The following is an 18240-nucleotide window of genomic DNA, read 5'->3' on the forward strand; positions in this document are numbered from 1 at the left end:
GTATTGCTGGGCGTGGTGGTGCAGCACTTGGGAGGCAGAGGCAGTGGATTTCTGTGAGTTCAAGACCAGCCTGGTCTACAGAGTGAGTTCCAGGCAGCTACACAGAAACCCTGTCTCGGGGGAAAAAAAAAAAGTATGTATGTGAACATGTATGCAGGTGGCACAGAGGTCAGAGATCAACTTTGGGTGCCTTTCTCAAACACCCTCCACCTTATTTTTTTAAATCAAAATCTCTCACCAAACCTAGAGCTTGTGGATTTGGCCAGGTGACTGGAGCTCCTGGGATCCCCCTGTCTCCACTTCCCCAGAGCTGGGATTACAGGCACATGCCACCGTACTCAGTTTATTCTTCCATTTTGTTTGTTTATTTATTTATTTGGGGGGGGGCTGGGGAGTGTTTTGCCTGCATGTATTTCTGTGCACCACATGTGTGCCTGGTGCCTACAGAGGACAGAAGAGGATGTCAGATTACCCTGGAACTGGAGTTACGGTTGTGAAGTGACATTTGGTTTCTGAGAACAGAATCTGGATCCTCTGGAAGAACAAATGCTCTTAGCCACTGAGCTGTTTCTCCAGCCCCTGCAGCCAGCTTCTTATGTGAGTGCTAGGGATGTGGGCTCATGTCCCAGCTGCAAGTTTTCTGTCTTCACAGAGGTGATTGGAGACTAATAAAAATGTTGACTGAAGAATGCTGAGCACCTGTTTTGTTGGTTAGAGCCACATGGTGGCGGAGTGGGGATGAGCATCTGTAGGAGCCTCTTTCTGGATCTGGCTGTCCCGTCTTGGGGGCCCCAGGCTAATGCCTCCCACTCTACAGAGAGGCCGCTGTTCCTAGCTCCTCACCCTGCCATAGGTCTCTGTGTGGATTTCACCCCTGACAAGGGCACAGTTTCTCCTGCACAGCTCATTTGTACATCACTGAACAGCCACAGGCACACAACCAATTCGGGTGCCACCAGCAAGCTGGGCAGTGGCCAAGAGGCTGGAGCAAACGCCAAGAGGCCTTGTGCCTGAGCACACATGAGACGCAACTGTGTAGGCAGTCTAGAAATAACTGGAGAAGCTTCAAAGACTGCATCAGAACTCCTGAATGAGCAGCCAAGGACAGAGCTGCTCAGAATGAAGTGCTAATGTTACTGTGATCCCGTTTGCACGCTGCTGCTGAGATCTAGTGCATCTGAGTCTTGCGCACAGCAGAACCCTCTAGCCAGCCTACAAGACTAGTGCAGATCGCTATTACCAAGTAAAGAACCACGGCCTGGCGCTAAGTGTCGGTGGACAAGCTGACGATCGCCCCAGTGCGAGCAGAGACCCAACCTCAGAGTGCACAGGGGAAATCAGTCAGCTGGCCTGCTGTGCTGGGGCAGTCACCGACGGGACTGATGACAGACGCCGCGTCTGAAACCCACAGTAAGAAAGCAGTCTTTACAATATTGAAATTCCCTTCTTAATTCCAAAGGGGATCTTTGATTTTATTAATAAGGTCATGAAGGAGGGTTGGTGGTGACCTCCAAGCAGCTGGCTGCTTACACTGGAAGCAGCCACACCAGTGATCTCACAGGAAGTATGTCTGTATGCAGGCATGTTGGTGGTCGGCCTGGAAGCTGGTCTTCTTCCATCTTGTCTACAATACAAGTCTAGCCAAGTGTGGGGAATTCTTCTTTAAAAGCAACCTCCTCTCTTCTGGCTCTGGGACATTGTAGAGAGATGTGATGCTTGGGCTTGCCACGGCCGTCTGGAATCTGTGAGGCTTCCTTCAAAGCAAGAGTCAAATGCCTCTGAAGAGGGACTGGAAAGAGGAAAGGAGTCCTTGAGGCTGCTGGCAGGCTGCTGAGACAGCCAGTCCTGAAGCCTTGGCTTTCACCTCTCATTGGTTTAGAGAGACACGTTCACGTTTACTACTTCTGTGTGTCGGATACTCCTTAAAAGTTTCAGTGAAGTACAGGATGTGAGACACAAGAAAGAAATGTCATTGTTTAAGTCATTTCAAGTTGGGGTTCTGTCAAGAGTCCTAATCAGAATAAATGACAGTGGTATTTCCCATGTCTTCATAAAGAATTCCATGGAAGAAGCTGGGAATGGTGATACACACTTTTAATCCCAGCACTCAGGAGGCAGAGGCAGATGAATTTCTGTGAGTTCTACCAGCCAGGGCTACACAGTGAGATTAGATTTCAACAAACAAAAAACAAAACACCCAGGAAAAGCCGTACCTTCACCCACCTTATCTGCAGAGCTGTTTCCTCTAATAAAATTACTCCAAAACAGATTTTTAAAAATAAACAAATTTGAAGCCTAGGCAGTATTGTCTGGACCTCATCTGTTTCCTGGACATGTCTCCCCGTTCCCGGAAATCCTGCCTTCTCCGTGTTACCTTGTTGCATAAGCCTTCCTTGTGGTGGTTTCTGCTCCCTTTGCTTTGACTCCCCTTCCTCTGCTCTCTGTTTACGATGGGATTCCAGCTGGTCTCCAGCTCCTCCTCAGCCACCCTGCCGAGTCGGTCTCCAGGTTCTCCTTGTGGCACCTTTCTTAGGCAGGTGGTTTAGCATGTGCTCTGATATCAGACCAGCCTGGAGGCTAATCCCAGCTCCACTGAACCTAGTTTGAATAACTCTGGGCAGATTACTTTACCTACCTCTATCCTCATCTCTTTGTTTGTTTGTTTTTGTTTTCAAGACAGGGTCTCACTATGTAGCTCTGCTTGTCCTGGTGCTCACTCTGTAGACCAGGCTGGCCTCAAACTCACAGAGAGCTGCCTACCTCTGCCTCCCGGTGTTGGGATTAAATGCCTGTACCACTGCACCTTCTCATCCCTTGATCTTTACAACAAGAGAGGAGGAGGATCATTTGACTCTCCTGGGATTAAGACTGTCTATTCAAAGCACTTGCACAGTGCATGGGAACTCTTTTTTTTTTCTTTCTTTCTTTCTTTCTTTTTTTTTTTTTTTTTAAGATTTATTTGTTATGTATACAGTGTTCTTGCATGTATGCCTGCAGGCCAGAAAAGGGAACCAGATCTCATTACAGACAGTTGTGAGCTACCATGTGGTTGCTGGGACTTAAACTCAGGACCTCTGGAAGAGCAGTCAGTGCTCTTAACCTCTGAGCCATCTCTCTAGCCCTTTTTTGGTTTTTCAAGACAGGGTTTCTCTGTGTGGTTTTGGTGCCTGTCCTGGATATCGCTCTGTAGACCAGGCTGGCCTCGAACTCATGCAGATCTGCCTGGCTCTGCCTCCCGAGTGCTGGGATTAAAGGCGTGTGCCACCACTGCCTAGCCAAATGGGAATTCCTGATGCTTATATTTATTTCTTCTCACATTCATTATACCACTTTTTAAAATATCTTTTATTTACGTGCATGTGTATGTGTCTGCTTGAGTTTACATGCACTGTGTGTACAGATACCTACAGAGGCCGTAGAGTGTCAGATTGCCTGGAACTGGAGTGTCAGATAGTAGTGAACCACCTGATGTGGGTGCTGGGAACTGAACCTGAGGCCTCTGTAAGAGCAACACGTCCTTTTACCTGTTGGGCCATCTCCCCGGTCCCATTCTGCTTTTTATCTTAATTTCCTTCCTCCCCCCACTCCCTCCCCATATTGGACAACACACCCCGGCCGTGTCCATGCAAGACAAGTGCCGCTCCCCTCTCTTTGCTTTTGCTTGGGTGGGGGACAGGCTCTCACTAAAGTTGCACAGCCCGGCTTTGAACTTGTAACCAGCTTCTCTGGTGTCTGGGATTAGAGGCCTGTGCCACACTTGCTTCGATCTTGCTGTTTTTGCTGGACTATGAACAAATAATGATTAGGTTTCCTTCTTGTTTTGGTTTGAACTTTGTAAGCCATCTTTATTGAGGTATAAAATACATCCCAAATGTACTGTAAGCGAACACATGCATGCATAGAGGCATATTCCCAATCGAGATTCAAAACCTTGTTGTCACCCTGGGCACCCACCTGCCTTTTTTACAGTCAGTTCCCATACCCAGACCTGGCCTGAGGCAGCCATTGCTCTGCACTCTCTCAGTATCAATTAGTCTCATCTCTTCCTAGCATTTCATAAATATAACCACAAACTCGATCCTCCCGGGTCTGCTTTCTTAACCTTCCTGTGTTGTCTCTTACATAAATACCACACTTCCTTTTTTGTTTATGAGTGTTATTCCAATGTTCAAACATGCCTCAGTGTCCCCATTGATATCTGTTGGTAGATATCTGGGTTATTTTCAGTGTGGAACTATAATTAGCAAAGCTCCTGCTGTCAACACTTTTGTGAAATCTTTTTGTGGACATAAGTTTTAATTGTCCTTTAATTACTTTTTTTTTTTTTTTTTTTTTTTTTTTTGGTTTTTCAAGACAGGGTTTCTCTGTGTAGCTTTGTGCCTCTCCTGGAACTCACTTGGTAGCCCAGGCTGGCCTCGAACTCACAGAGATCCGCCTGCCTCTGCCTCCCGAGTGCTGGGATTAAAGGCGTGCGCCACCACCGCCCGGCCTTAATTACTTTATAAGACACTACTGCACTCATTTCCAAAGTGGTTACATTGTAGGGTTTCAGACACCCCAGATATTCACTTTATGATAGCTTTGTAGAGGCTGATGATGTTTTTGAGTTTATTGGCCATATGCATATTTTTTTTCGTAGAGTGGTTTTTAAAACCTTCCCCTCCCCCCCTTTTTTTTTTTTTTTTTTTTTGGTTTTTCGAGACAGGGTTTCTCTGTGTAGCTTTGTGCCTTTCCTGGAACTCACTTGGTAGTCCAGGCTGGCCTCGAACTCACAGAGATCCGCCTGGCTCTGCCTCCCGAGTGCTGGGATTAAAGGCGTGCGCCACCACCGCCCGGCCCCCTCCCCCTTTTTAAAAATTGTACTAATTGTTGAATTGTAAAAGTTTTGGTTTGGTTTGGTTTGGTTTTGGTTATTTGAGACAGAGTTTCTCTGTGTAGCCTTAGCTGTCCTGGCCACGAACTCAGAGATCTGCCTGCCTCTGCCTCCCAAGCGCTGAGATTAAAGGCGTGTGCCACCACCGCCCGGCTTGTTTTGTTTTGTTTTTGTAAAAGTTCTTTTAAGAAATATTTTTATTTTATTTTTCTTTGTGTATGTGGGGGTGGCTGTGTGCATGTGAGTTCAGTGCCCAGAGGTCAGAAGAGAGTGTCAGATCCCCTGGAGCTGGAGTTACAGGCAGTTGTGGGTGCTGGGAATAGAACTCAGGTCTCCTGGAAGAGCAGCTTGTAACTGCCGAGCCAGCTCTCCAGCCCCTCAGCTGTAAAAGCTCTTCATTCTATTTTTTAATTGATTTCTTTACTTTCATATGTGTGCATATGTACCTGCATGCGGTGGTGCACATGAGAACCCTTTAAGTTCAGAAGAGGGCATTAGATCCCATGAAACTGGAGTTACAGACTGTTGTGAGCTACCTCAGGGGTGCTGGGACCTGAACCCTGGCCCTCTGCCAGGGTTCTTTACCCTTGCTCTTTACCCCAAAGCTATTTCTATTCTAGATGCCAAGTCTTTCTTAGATTTTTGTTTTGTTTTTGAGGCAGGGCCTCACTATGTAGCCCTGACTGGCCTGGAGCTCACTATGTAGACCAGGCTGGCCTCGGAATCACAGGGACCCACCTGCCTCTGCCTACCGAGTGCACCACAGTGCCCAGCTTGTTTGGGGGTTTGTTAGATGTGTGTGGTGCGGGGGACTGAATCCAAGGCTTTGCGCTTGCTAGTCCAGTGCCCCAGCACTGAGCCACGCCCCACCGCTGAGCCACGCCCCACCGCTGAGCCACACCCCAGCACTGAGCCACGCCCCACCGCCGAGCCACGCCCCACCCGGGCCATTTGTCTTCCGTTTGGCCAGTGTTCCCTCCCAGTCTTCGCCCTGTGTCAGTTTACTTCTGTTCAAGTGCAGTTGGTTTTCCGTATCCTGTTGAATTGTCATTGCTGCTTCTGTTTGTGTGGGTCACCACGAGTGTCGCACTGTCTCTTCACCTGTCCTGGTTTCCCTTCCCTGAGCACCAGACAAGTGGTTGTCTCTGAGCAGAGGCCGAGACAGTCACGAGGTCGCTGTGTGTGCCACCCACTGCCATGTCTGCGTCTTATATCTTGTCCAGTGGCTGGTTGGGTTTGACAGGTGCTCTGAGTCTGTTTTTGTACCCTGGCACGCAGACACTCCATAAATGTCCGTCATGTAGGCACATCTTTGTCAGCACCTCCGGACACAGTCCATCACAGTCTGTCTCGGTGGGGGTAATCTACGGAGCCCCTGGAGATCATCTGGCCACTTCCCTTCATTTTTCTCGACAGCTTGTTTCCTGAGGAGGTCATTAGCTCTTCACATCTCAGCACCAGGCCATGCAGAATTAACATGTTTACTGAGTGGGGAAACTGAGGTCTAGGGAACAAAAGGTCATTTGAGTTGCAGGAACTAGACTTCCTCACCAGGCTCTTTCCATGGCCGTAAGCAGCAGAGCAGGGAAAGCAGCTAACATTGCCACTTCACTCCCAGCACCCCTTGCTATCTGTGCATCTCATGGCCTCCCATGGCATGCTTGTCAGTCAGATGAATACATGCTAACTTTTTTAGTGCTTATTTCATGTAGCTTTTGCCTATGCATGTGATTGGGTGTGTATCGTGTGTGTGTGTGTGTGTGTGTGTGTGTGTGTGTGTGTGTGTGTGTGTGTGTTTGTGTGTGTCTGGCACCTTGACTGGCTCATATGCTTAGAGTCTGTCATTAAATCCTTTGGTTTGTTTGAATTTTCATAGCCACACCTTGGTCTTGACCCCCGACTAGGGGGCACAGGTAGCTCACAGAGAGGGTCTGTGGTCCTAATGCAGGTCAGTGGACCCCCCATGTCACTTTCTTGCACTCCACGCCCTGCACCCGCCCCCTGGTAAACAAACAAACCCAAGCCACCCCTGCCTTCCTCAGCCCTCCTCCAATGCAGCTAGGCTGCTGGCTGTCACCCTCTCCCAGGGTCCCGGCCCTAGCTGAAGGAGGCAATGGAGTAGCCAGTGACAGGGACTGTGAGCAATGGCCTTGCTGTCTGTCATCCCCGCCAGGGGCTACCACTTCCGCTTCAGGATGATGCTAAGGAGGCGGGCTCTCCTTGCTCTCCTCAGCTGGCAAGCAAGGACTAGCCTTTCAGATTCCAGGATCTGGCCTGCCTTTGATTGACATGTGCCTGAAGAGAAAACAGCAACCTGTTTTTCATTTCTTATTTCTCATTCCTCATATCTCAACAGAAAACCCCAGCAGCCCTGGCCCACCTGCATAGACATGGCAGGCAGTGTCCTTGTCTGTAGGTCACATCCTGCATTTCTTCACAGCCCTCATCTCCAGACTCAAGACCTCTCTACCATCAGCTTTGGCATCAGATTCCCAGACACGGGTCCTGGCTTCACTGCCAGCTGTGACCTTGGACAAATTATGTGAACTTCACTTTCCTTATTGGGTAAATGAGGCTAACAACAGTTCCTGCCTCATCAACGAGACCGTGCTTATAAATAAGGCACCGGGCACAGTGCCTAGCATATAATAAGTGTTTGATCCGTATTAGCCATTATTAATAGTATTATTAGTGTCGTTAGCATTCCGTTCATGTAAGATGCAGCATGGCCACTCTTCTGTCCTCCTTGTTTTCTGGCTCACAAAGAAACAGCACTTTCCTCCAGCCCAAGGGCTCAGCTTCTCCTTAACAGCAAAGCCCCTGTAAAGACTACTGGCTGCCCATGGAGCCAGGAAAGTGAAGTACCCAGTTCTGCTCTTGCCTGCCTCAAAATGGGTCCCAGGTTTCACCTAATCTAGTATTGGCCAGCACCTCTGCCGCGCTCTGCAGGCATACACACTCTACACATTTCGGGGGGGTGGGCACTCCCCAAAGTCTCAGCTGCACTTTAGGGTGGTACAGGACAGAAACAGCTGCTGAAGCTGCTAGAACCAGTCCCCTTGCTCCCCCACACCACCTCATTCATTCTCTGGTCATGTTCCAGTCTCCAGCCACAGAAGCAGCAGACAGCAGCGCTCCCTGCTCAGGCCGCCCCTTGGCCACCCCGCAGCTCCGCCAGCCTTTTCCCTGTCACTCAGGCTCTCTCCAGCAGAGAGATTAGCATTCAGACAAGGGAGGGAAGGTATCAGGGTTATGGGCTCCTGTCCTCAGCAGCCGAGATTGGCTTGGAAAGCAAAGCCTGTCACAAGGGAGGTGTCCAGGCTGAGACAGCCTTCTGCACACAGAGGCCCTTGATGGGTGTTCTCACCCTCCGGCTCCCCTGTCACCTGCCTCTTCTCATTTGCCCCTCACCCAGCTATGGCGTATGGGCAGCACCCCACACCGGCAGCCAGCACCCCACACCAGCGGCCAGCACCCTACACCAGCGGCCAGCACCCCACACCGGCAGCCAGCACCCCACACCAGCAGCCAGCACCCCACACCAGCGGCCAGCACCCCACACCAGCGGCCAGCACCCCACACCAACAGCTACTCATCTCAGCTCTCTCTCCCCAATTGTCCTTAGCTTTCTTTCTACCAAGCACATGAATATTCCTGCTCCTATTTCCAAACAGCAGCTATTTCTAAGGAAATGGGAAAGGAAGGGACTCGGCCTCTACGAAGACAGTGTCATGGCCAGGAATTAAATGACACCCCCTCATACTTTAAAGGTGCTCCCTTGACCTGTGTGATGGGAGTTTGTGGGCTCAGAGAAGGCATCTGTGAAATGGGCACCTCCTGTGGAGGAGTTCCAGGATGGGGAAGGGCACCTGGGCAGTGGATGCCTCCTGAGGAGGAGTTCTGGGATGAGGGAGGGCACCTGGGCAGTGGGTGCTCCTGTGGAGGAGTTCCAGGATGAGGGAGGGCAACTGGGCAGTGGGAGCCTCCTGTGGAGGAGTTCTGGGATGAGGGAGGGCACCTGGGCAGTGGAAGCCTCCTGAGGAGGAGTTCCAGGATAAGGGAGGACACCTGGGCAGTGGGAGCCTCCTGTGGAGGAGTTCTGGGATGAGGGAGGGCACCTGGGCAGTGGAAGCCTCCTGAGGAGGAGTTCCAGGATAAGGGAGGACACCTGGGCAGTGGGAGCCTCCTGTGGAGGAGTTCCAGGATGAGGGAGGGCACCTGGGCAGTGGGAGCCTCCTGAGGAGGAGTTCCAGGATGAGGGAGGGCACCTGGGCAGTGGAAGCCTCCTGTGGAGGAGTTCCGGGATGAGGGAGGGCACCTGGGCAGTGGGTGCTCCTGTGGAGGAATTCCGGGATGAGGGAGGGCACCTGGGCAGTGGAAGCCTCCTGTGGAGGAGTTCCGAGATGAGGGAGGGCACCTGGGCAGTGGGAGCCTTCCAAGCTGAGGGAAGGGACTTTGTGCAGCAAGAGCTACGAATGTGCAGACTGCACAGAGAGCCCAGGGTGGGAGAGGCCCTGGGAACAAGCCGAGAGCGTGGGCAGGGTGTGCGGGGAAGGTGTAAACACAGTCTGCTCCCACCAAAGCCATCCTGCTCCCGGAGGAGAGGGCCCCTCCCTCCCAGCCCACATGGCACCCCAGCTGCCAGGGCCCAGGGAGTCACATCCCCTACTGCCTGCAAGCCCCTTCCCAGCCCATCCTTGCCCTTCCTCTGGAATGGATCCTTAGCGGAGGTTCACAGAACAGTACTGCAAAGAGGTGCTGCCCTGTTGGAAGTGGGTCTGGGCCGGGAGCCAGCCCCGGGACTGCTCTATGACCTTGGCCTGACAATTTCTTGGATCATTGGCAGGAGGCGGGCAACTTGGAAATGGCAGAGACCAGAAACGAGGATGAAGTGACAGGAACATGGTGACTTGATGAGAGAACGAGAGAAGGAGTGCAAAGCTGGGATCAGAGGACACAGACGGGTCCCCAGGAACAGTGCCCTCCGGCCATCAGCCTGACAGTCCTGTCACTAGGACACCTCACGCCTCCCCGGAGAAAAATGGGCTGACGGGAGCTGAGACAGTTGGCCACGGGCTCATGGCCTGGATCAGGTGGACGCTCTGGCAGGTTCTCTCCCCTAGTGTCACACACACACACACACACACACACACACACACACACACACACACACCCCTCCGTGCCCTACGGAAGGCAGCTGCTATGGAACCGCCTGTATACATACCCAAGCCAGGCTCCCCGCAGTACCAGCAACCTCTCCCCGCAACAGTGGGTCCCTCAGCGGCTGCATCTCTCACACTTTTTTCTCCCTCCACTGGAGTGGAGCAGCCTGGGATCCTGCTGTCTAGGGGACTGTCTTCTGCCCCAGGGGCAGAGGCTGACCAGACAGAGGCATTACTGCTGGGCCAGCAGTGGGGAGCGGGGTGGGGGAGAGCGATGCTTGGAGGGTGGCTTTGGAAGATGAATGGTTCCCAGACAGTCGGGAGCAGCTGCCCGCAGGGTAAGCCTGGATCCGGGAGCAGGAGCGGAAATGTGCTTTTATCTCTGCTCTGGACCGGGCAGGACAGTAAAGAGAGAAATGGCAGAGCAGCTGGGGGCAGAGGAGGCGGACGCTGAGTTACTGAGCAGTCAGCACAGTGACAAAAACAGGTGCCACGCTTTCCCCCTCCAACCCGCCGCTGCCCATTTGGAGTGCACACACGCGTGCATGCGCGCACACAGACACAGACACAAAGCACACTCAGAACACAAGCTGGTGTTTGCTCGCATCCAGCGTCAGGCAGACATGCCACAGATCCAGCTGGCCTTTCTTACTGATAATTTCAGGAGAGCAGCCAATGACAGGGTGAGTTCCAGGGACTGAAAAGAGGCAGATGCCGCAGGAATGAGTATCCCTGTAGAAAAGTGACACGACCCAGCCCTAGACCACAGGGGTTTAACAGAACAGCTCCCGAGCTGACAGATGGCCAGGCCAGCAGAACCCCCTTTTGCCAAGCAGCTGCAAAGTCGGGGAGGGGGTGGGCTTGGATCCCCCACCTAACAGCGTGGCGGCGATGGGCTTCTCCCTGTGTCTTCCTGTGCCTGTACCATAGATACCAGGACTGCCGTCTGTGGGTTATGGTCGGGAGTCCTTGGTGAGTAAGCACAGGCTGTCCTTTATCCTTCCCTGGCTTCTCAAGTCTTCTTGGTCTCTGCACCCGGCCCTTGCCTGGGATGCTGGGGTTCCCTGCAGTTAGCCTGGGGGAGCCTGCAAAGTCCCTCTCTCTGTGCCTTCTCCAGCTTGGCACTTCCTCAGAGCAGGAACTTGGGAGTGGGAGCCCAGGAGCACAAGGCATCGTCTTCTTCCTGCCAATGCCAGCCTTGCTTGGGAACCCTATAGTCACGGCCTGTCTAGGAGCAGACCTGGGGGCTGCGGGGAAGAGCCTACCTTCTCCATGACTGCTTCCCCCATTCTCCCTCCTCCTGCTGCTGCGTCCAGCCCCACCACATCCTCCTGGGATGGGGGTGAACCAGGACTCCAGCTAGAACAGAAAATCAAAACAGCTCACTGCTCCTTCCCATGCCCAGAGGCGGCATGTGTATTTCAGGGTGGCCCATCCCAGACCACTACCCCTCCCTTAGAGGTCTGCAGCACTGCCCTCAGGACCCAGCTCAGCTACCACCTCACTCCCAAGCCTAGAAAGCATGGTCAGGACCACACTGATTCTCTTCAAACCAGCCCTTGCCCTGTGGCCTGAGGCATAAGTAGCAAGCACAAGACAAACCCACCCTCACTCAACCTCCACCAGTGACCATGAGAGCCACAGACTGCCTCCCATGTCCCTCTGCCCTCCAGAGCTTTACCTGTGCTGGCTTTACCTGTCTGGGCCGGTGGGTTACAGTCCCCAGAGCTGAGGTGCCTGAAGAAGTGAGGGCCTACCTCACAGGTTCTTTCTCCCTGAACAGAAGGAATCATTGGAGTCAAAAGCTGGAGGTATTGGATTGTCATGCTTAGGGCTCTCTTCCCTCTCCCTTCCCTCCCCCACCCCATGCCTCCCAGCCAGCCCTCAGCAGCAAAACTGGGTGCCAAGGAGTTAAGAGGTAACTAGACTGGTCATGGGGTCTAGGCCCTTTTTTTTTTTTTTTAGGGAAGACAGCTACTTGGAAGATGGTCCCCCATTCAGATCTCCTCGGCCATTCCATTACTGAGTGATTATAAACAAACAGCCACGTCCTACTAAGCCTGAGGTTATTGAGAATTATTGCATAAGAAAGGTTTGGGAGATAGGAGTGGTGACACAGGCCTTTAATCCCAGCACTCAGGAGGCAGAGGCAGGTGGATCTCTGAGAGTTTGAAGCCAGCCTGGTCTACATAGCAAGTTCCAGGGCAGCATAGTAAGACCCTGTCTGAAAACAAACAATCAAATGAAAAATAAAATAAAAGAAAGGGAGAAAAGAGAAAGGAAGGTCCAGGGAAGCACAAAGCATCCACTGGCTACGCATCCCAGAAATAGCATTTCAGGAGTATGCATCCCAGAAGTAGCATCTCAGGAGTAGCATCCCAGGAGTGGCATCCCAGGAGTAGCATCCCAGGAGTATGCATCCCAGGAGTATACATCCCAGGAGCATGCATCCCAGGAGTAGAATCCCAGAAGTATGCATCCCAGGAGTATACATCCCAGGAGTATACATTCCAGGAGTATGCATCCCAGGAGTATGCATCCCAAGAGTATACATCCCAGGAGTAGCATTCCAGGAGTATGCATCCCAAGAGTATACATCCCAGAAGTAGCATCCCAGGAGTATGCATCCCAGGAGTATGCATTCCAAGAGTATACATCCCAGGAGTAACATTGTAGGAGTATACATCCCAGGAGTAGCATCCCAGGAGTATGCATCCCAAGAGTATACATCCCAGGAGTAGCATCCCAGGAGTATGCATCTTAGGAGTAGCATCCCAGGAGTATGCATTCCAAGAGTATACATCCCAGGAGTATACATTCCAGAAGTAGCATCCCAGGAGTATGCATCCCAGGAGTATGCATTCCAAGAGTATACATCCCAGGAGTAACATTGTAGGAGTATACATCCCAGGAGTAGCATCCCAGGAGTATGCATCCCAAGAGTATACATCCCAGGTGTAGCATCCCAGGAGTATGCATCCCAGGAGTATGCATCTTAGGAGTAGCATCCCAGGAGTAGCATCCCAAGAGTATACATCCCAGGAGTAGCATCCCAGGAGTATGCATCCCAGGAGTAGCACCCCAGGAGTGTAGCACCCCAGGAGTGTAGCATCCCAGGAGTAGCATCCCAAGAGTATACATCCCAGGAGTATGAATCCCAGGAGCAGCATCCCAGAAGTATGCATCCCAGGAGTAGCATCCCAGGAGTATACATCCCAGGAGTAGCATCCCAGGAGTAGCATCCCAGGAGTATACATCCCAGGAGTAGCATCCCAGGAGTAGCATCCCAGGAATATGCATCCCAGGAATATACATCCCAGGAGTAGCATCCCAGGAGTATGCATCCCAGGAGTGTAGCATCCCAGGAGTAGCATCCCAGGAATATGCATCCCAGGAGTAGCATCCCAAGAGTATACATCCCAGGAGTGTAGCATCCCAGGAGTATGCATCCCAGGAGTATACATCCCAGGAGTATACATCCCAGGAGTATGCATCCCAGGAGTATACATCCCAGGAGTATGCATCCCAGGAGTATACATCCCAGGAGTATGCATCCCAGGAGTATACATCCCAGGAGTATACATCCCAGGAGTAGCATCCCAGGAGTAGCATCCCAAGAGTATACATCCCAGGAGTAGCATCCCAGGAGTATGCATCCCAGGAGTAGCATCCCAAGAGTATACATCCCAGGAGTAGCATTCCAGGAGTAGCATCCCAAGAGTATGCATCCCAGGAGTAGCATCCCAGGAGTATACATCCCAGGAGTGTAGCATCCCAGGAGTAGCATCCCAGGAGTATACATCCCAGGAGTAGCATCCCAGGAGTGTAGCATCCCAGGAGTAGCATCCCAGGAGTATGCATCCCAGGAGTATACATCCCAGGAGTAGCATCCCAGGAGTAGCATCCCAGGAGTATACATCCCAGGAGTAGCATCCCAGGAGTAGCGCTATCGCTAGCACACTAGCACTGGCCCAGCAGTCAAGTTCTGCTGTGCTTCCCAGCAGCCTTGCAACCACTGTTACAACTCCAGCTTTAGGGTCATGGTATGTATTTGCCCTTCCACACTGACTGAGGACCAGTCGGTAAGGACATCCTCCTTCCAGTGGGCCCTGAATCCCAGAGCTCCTGGGGATCATTTTTTGCCTTTGATCTCGAGACATCTCCCATGCTAGGGAGTCCATGGGCAGGCACATAATGTCTTACACATAAGTACTAAATAGATACTGCTTCGCTTTTTCAGTGTTTTAAAGGGCATAGAGGCCCCTTATTATCCAAAAGACTTTGGTAAGCCAAGGAAGGAAAAATCCAGAAGAATACACAACTTTGCCCCCTACCCCACAAAGGCCACATGGCTTCAACCTAGGGAAGAGTTAACTTCCTGGCCACTGGAGATAGCGTCCTGCCCGCAGGGGCTGCCCAGCCAATGGTACTCAGTGCTGATGACGTCATGCTCCTCCTGCGCCTTCTATTGGGGACTGGACAACGAATCCTGCTGGAGGTTCAGGCAACTGAGATGCAAAGCCGGTTGGTGGCAGAGGAAGGAGGAGGAGGAGGGAGGACCAAGGACAAGAGAGCAAATCACCCCAGAGTGGCTCCTGCCTCCTCCCTCTGCTCCCTGATCTTTCAACAGAAGGTCTGCCTGGGGACTGTCCCACACTCACGTCGCAGAAGCAAAACAACACAGCATTGGTCCAGAAGAAGGGGTCAAGGACTCCCTCTCTCACCTAACCTGCCCACCACACAAGGAGTGACTCTGGCGAGGGCTAGAACACACACACACACACACACACACACACACACACACACACACGCACACACACATATGCACACGCACATGCACACACGCCCGCGCGCGCGCGCGCGCCAATAGTTCCCTTGGCACCATTTCCCCACCCCCGACTCTCCTTCACCTGCCGGAGGACTGAAGGTCTGTGTCCGAGCTGCTGCCCACAGCTGCCCCATCCACTCCGCTGGGCTCTCTGGAAGGAAAGAGCAGGCAAGAGAACCTGTAGGCAATGCTCAGCTTCTGTCCCTTCCCCTTTTCACAGTCCGTGCAGCCCGGGACTAATGGGCTGGCTGCTCCAACCCAGCACCAGCTGCTCTGAGAGTGGTCCTTTCAGGGTGTCCCTCAAATCCCCTCCCAGACCAGCTAGAGGCCCAGGCAGACACTGCTCAGCCTCTGCTTATCTGTAGCCCACCCTGGAAGTTCCTCCCACCCTCAACCCCAATGCACAGCCCCATTCGTCTCTCACGGTTCCACCCGGTTGGCAAATCTGCGGCGCCACAGCATGGCCAAGCTGAGCAGGAAGAGGGTGGTGCACATGGCTCAGCTGCCCCATCCCCCCTGAAGACCAACTCTACAGAAGAAAGCCCCAGGTGAGGGGCCGCAATGGCCCCGGCCACCTCTCACAAGCCACCTGCTGTTTCCTGAAGTTCCTGGGGACGGATTAGGAGGTTCAAGCTGATTAGTGGAGTCAGCAGAACTGACCTTGTGAAGAGAGATTAAACTCACCAGGCCCAAGATCTCCCCTCTAGTGGCAGAGTAAGCCAACCTCCTTCAAGACATACAGGATGGCTCTGAGCGCCTGTCCAGAATGTTCTATTTAGAGCCTTCAGTACTGCCCGAGTTTCAGCTTCAAGGGCAGGTAGTGCAATCGGGTTAAGTGAGTTACTTCCACACAGTGTTAATGGCACCTGCAGAGCACTGGGGGCATTGCAAACATCAAGGAGAGCTTCAAAGAAGACCTGGGGCCTGGTCCAATGACAAGGACCTGTAAGTCACTGGGGAAGGGGCGGGATCTCAAGTTCAAAGCCTGGCTGAACTACAGAGAGAGCTGGAGGCCAGCCTGGGAAACCTAAGGAGAGAGTGTCAAAGAGGCTCAGTGGTGGAGTGCTTACCTCGCATCCCAGGGCCCTGAGTTCAAACTCCAGTACCGGAGTGAGGGAGAGTGGTCGTGGGAGGTGTCGGAACCTGCAGGTGCTGGAGAAGGTTGAGCCCTCAGCCATCTGCCCAGGCTGCTGACATGAAAGGATGCAGGACTCTTCAGTGACAGAGGCTGTGAGGTCGAGGGACTGCGCTGTCACAACAGAGCCATTGAGAGAAGAGAAGGGAAGAGGCCTGGCTGAGGAAACCGGAAAGCCTGGGCGAGCAGAGCATGCGTGTGAACCGGCTCCCTCGCTCGCTCGCTCGCTCGCTCACTCGCTCGCTCGCTCTGGCAGCCCTCTGAACTCTTCTCCTTAAGCTCTCTTTCCAGTAAAAGGCAGAGTCGAGGTGTGCACTCACAGATGTGAACTATAAATTCTATCTTATATAATGATCTTATGTAATTTAGATGTAAATTGTAAGTGTATCGGTTACATGCTAGATTACTGTACCAACACATTCCTGTGTTAGGAGGTATGGCAGTTGGAGGAGAAGATGAAAATCAATAGAAATATTCTTTGCACATCCCACCTGGACCTCCTGGGCAGTAGAGCAGGAGTCACCATGGCAGGGCAGGGGCATGCGCTGAGTGATGTTGGGACCTGAACCCACACTGTGCTCCATCCCTCTAAGACTTTCCCGTTTTCCTTCCCTGACCACGATGGGAGGTAAATGCCTCCTGCCCAAGAATCCCATCAGGCACCCCAATACTGTGCTCCAGGGAGGGCCCTGCCGGGACTGTAAAGGGTCTTGCTGATTGCCATGACTGAATCTTAAAGTCTGATTTTATGTTTTAGATTTCTTATTTTTGTTATTATTATTATTGTGTGTGTGCACATGAGAGAGAGAGAGAGAGAGAGAGAGAGAGAGAGAGAGAGAGAGAGAGAGAGAGAGAGAGAGAGAACATGTGGAGGTCAGAGGACAACTTCAGGAGTCCTTGCCCATGTGGGTCCCAGGGATGGACCTCAGGTCATTAAGGCTTTGGGAGTGGGCCAGCACCTTTAAAGATTTTAAATCAACAGGAGCCGAAGCTGAAGAGGAGAGCCATCTCCTGGGCAACAGGATTCCCATCTCACTTACTCCTGAGCAGGGTAAGGGCTAACAGGGAACCTTGAGGAGAACCAGAGCCACCTCACTCATCTGTGTCAGGCCCCGTGGGCACTTGTGGTCTCGGGGTTCCTGCTGTCCACACCCAGGCCTGGACAAGTGCTGGCAAGATGAGGTTTCTGGTCTCTCAAGACAGAGCAATCCTCCCTCTGTCCGAATCTCACCTCTCCATGAGCAGTCTACGATGAAGGATTTGCCTTCTGGTTTTCAAATGGAATCCTTGATGGTGACAGATGTCTCCACTGTCCTGTGCCTTATGACTTCTGGCTCCCCAGATCCATCACACCTGACTGCCACAGCCTCTATGAAACTTCACCAAGGCCAGGGCCAGAATTCAGGACAGTGTCTGGTTCTTACCTGTCTGTCACTAATTGGCCACTCGGGACTTCCTTCCTGCTTGCCCTCATGGGGTGGCATCGGTGGGGAGGAAAGGGGACACGGGCCTTTGGTTCCCCAGACTGGACATGCGTTCAAGTTCAGAGAGCCAGCAGGAACAGCAGATGGGAAGGGAGACTATCCATAGCTCTAAACCTGCCAGAACTTGAGGTCCCCGGGTCTGAGAACAGTGGTACGGGCCCTGTCTCGGGCTCAGGAGCGGCGGGACTACAGAAGCCCAGCTTTGTCTGCAAGTGTGTCCTCTCCAGCAGAGAGGGAGGCAATGCCTGGGTGTGTTTGACTTTGAGTCAGTTCCCCACGGCGTGAAGGGTACGCACGCACGCGCACAGGTCCAGACACCGCGCACCGAGAGCCGGGTCCCTTCGCCCCCAGCCCCGCACCAGCCCGGGGCGCACGCGGGTGCAGCTCGCTCTGCCCATGCCGCGTGACCCCCTGGTCCTCCCAGCCCCTTCTGCACATTGGCCACACCTACCTCTCCCAGCGAGGACCGCGGTGGCCTTGCTGGCGGGTGGGTAGGCAGGCGGGCAGACGCCAGCCGCGACGCCCCCATCCCGCCCAGTCTTTACCGTGCCAGAATTGGCTCCCCGACACAGGACTGGGGGTTTGGAACGGATTCATTTTTTTAAACATTTTTTTCCCAGCAGACCACATCCCCGCCCCCAGCTCGCAGTCCCCCGCCCCCTGCACATATACCCTGCACACACGCGCGCGCGCACACTCACACACACACACACGCACACACACACACACACACACACACACACCCGACGCGCACAGAC

The 18240-nt window shown here is 52.8% G+C and overlaps 1 protein-coding gene across 2 annotated transcripts; it reads right to left on the reverse strand.

The window, feature by feature from the left end:
- Positions 1-371: 371 nt before the first annotated feature.
- On the reverse strand, positions 372-18154 carry Prcd (photoreceptor disc component). 2 transcript variants are annotated; one of them, XM_052756022.1, is made up of 5 exons: positions 15288-18154; positions 14946-15014; positions 11732-11806; positions 11301-11394; positions 372-6377 (listed from the first exon to the last, which is right to left on the reverse strand). In XM_052756022.1, exons 1-3 carry the CDS (start codon positions 15356-15358, stop codon positions 11794-11796), a joined length of 153 nt encoding a protein of 50 aa, XP_052611982.1. In that variant the 5' UTR covers positions 15359-18154; the 3' UTR covers positions 372-6377; positions 11301-11394; positions 11732-11793. The 2 variants fall into 2 exon arrangements, with proteins under 2 accessions (XP_052611982.1, XP_052611981.1); XM_052756021.1 differs by having other exon boundaries at positions 11732-11810.
- Between the last annotated feature and the right edge of the window lie 86 nt (positions 18155-18240).

Source organism: Peromyscus californicus, unplaced genomic scaffold (genome assembly GCF_007827085.1).
Source record: "Peromyscus californicus insignis strain IS unplaced genomic scaffold, ASM782708v3 Scaffold_3__1_contigs__length_106647218, whole genome shotgun sequence".
In the NCBI taxonomy this organism is placed as follows: Eukaryota; Metazoa; Chordata; class Mammalia; order Rodentia; family Cricetidae; genus Peromyscus; species Peromyscus californicus.

Bases quoted from the DNA above. Each gene is read 5' to 3' on its own strand.
- Prcd (XM_052756021.1), bottom strand. From the start codon at position 15,358: ATGTGCACCACCCTCTTCCTGCTCAGCTTGGCCATGCTGTGGCGCCGC. The intron at 15,015-15,287 runs GTGAGAGACGAA...CTTTCCTTCCAG, and splicing joins TTTGCCAACCGGGTGGAACC to AGAGCCCAGCGGAGTGGATG. The intron at 11,811-14,945 runs GTGAAGGAGAGT...CCTTCTGTTCAG, and splicing joins GACCTTCAGTCCTCCGGCAG to GGAGAAAGAACCTGTGAGGT.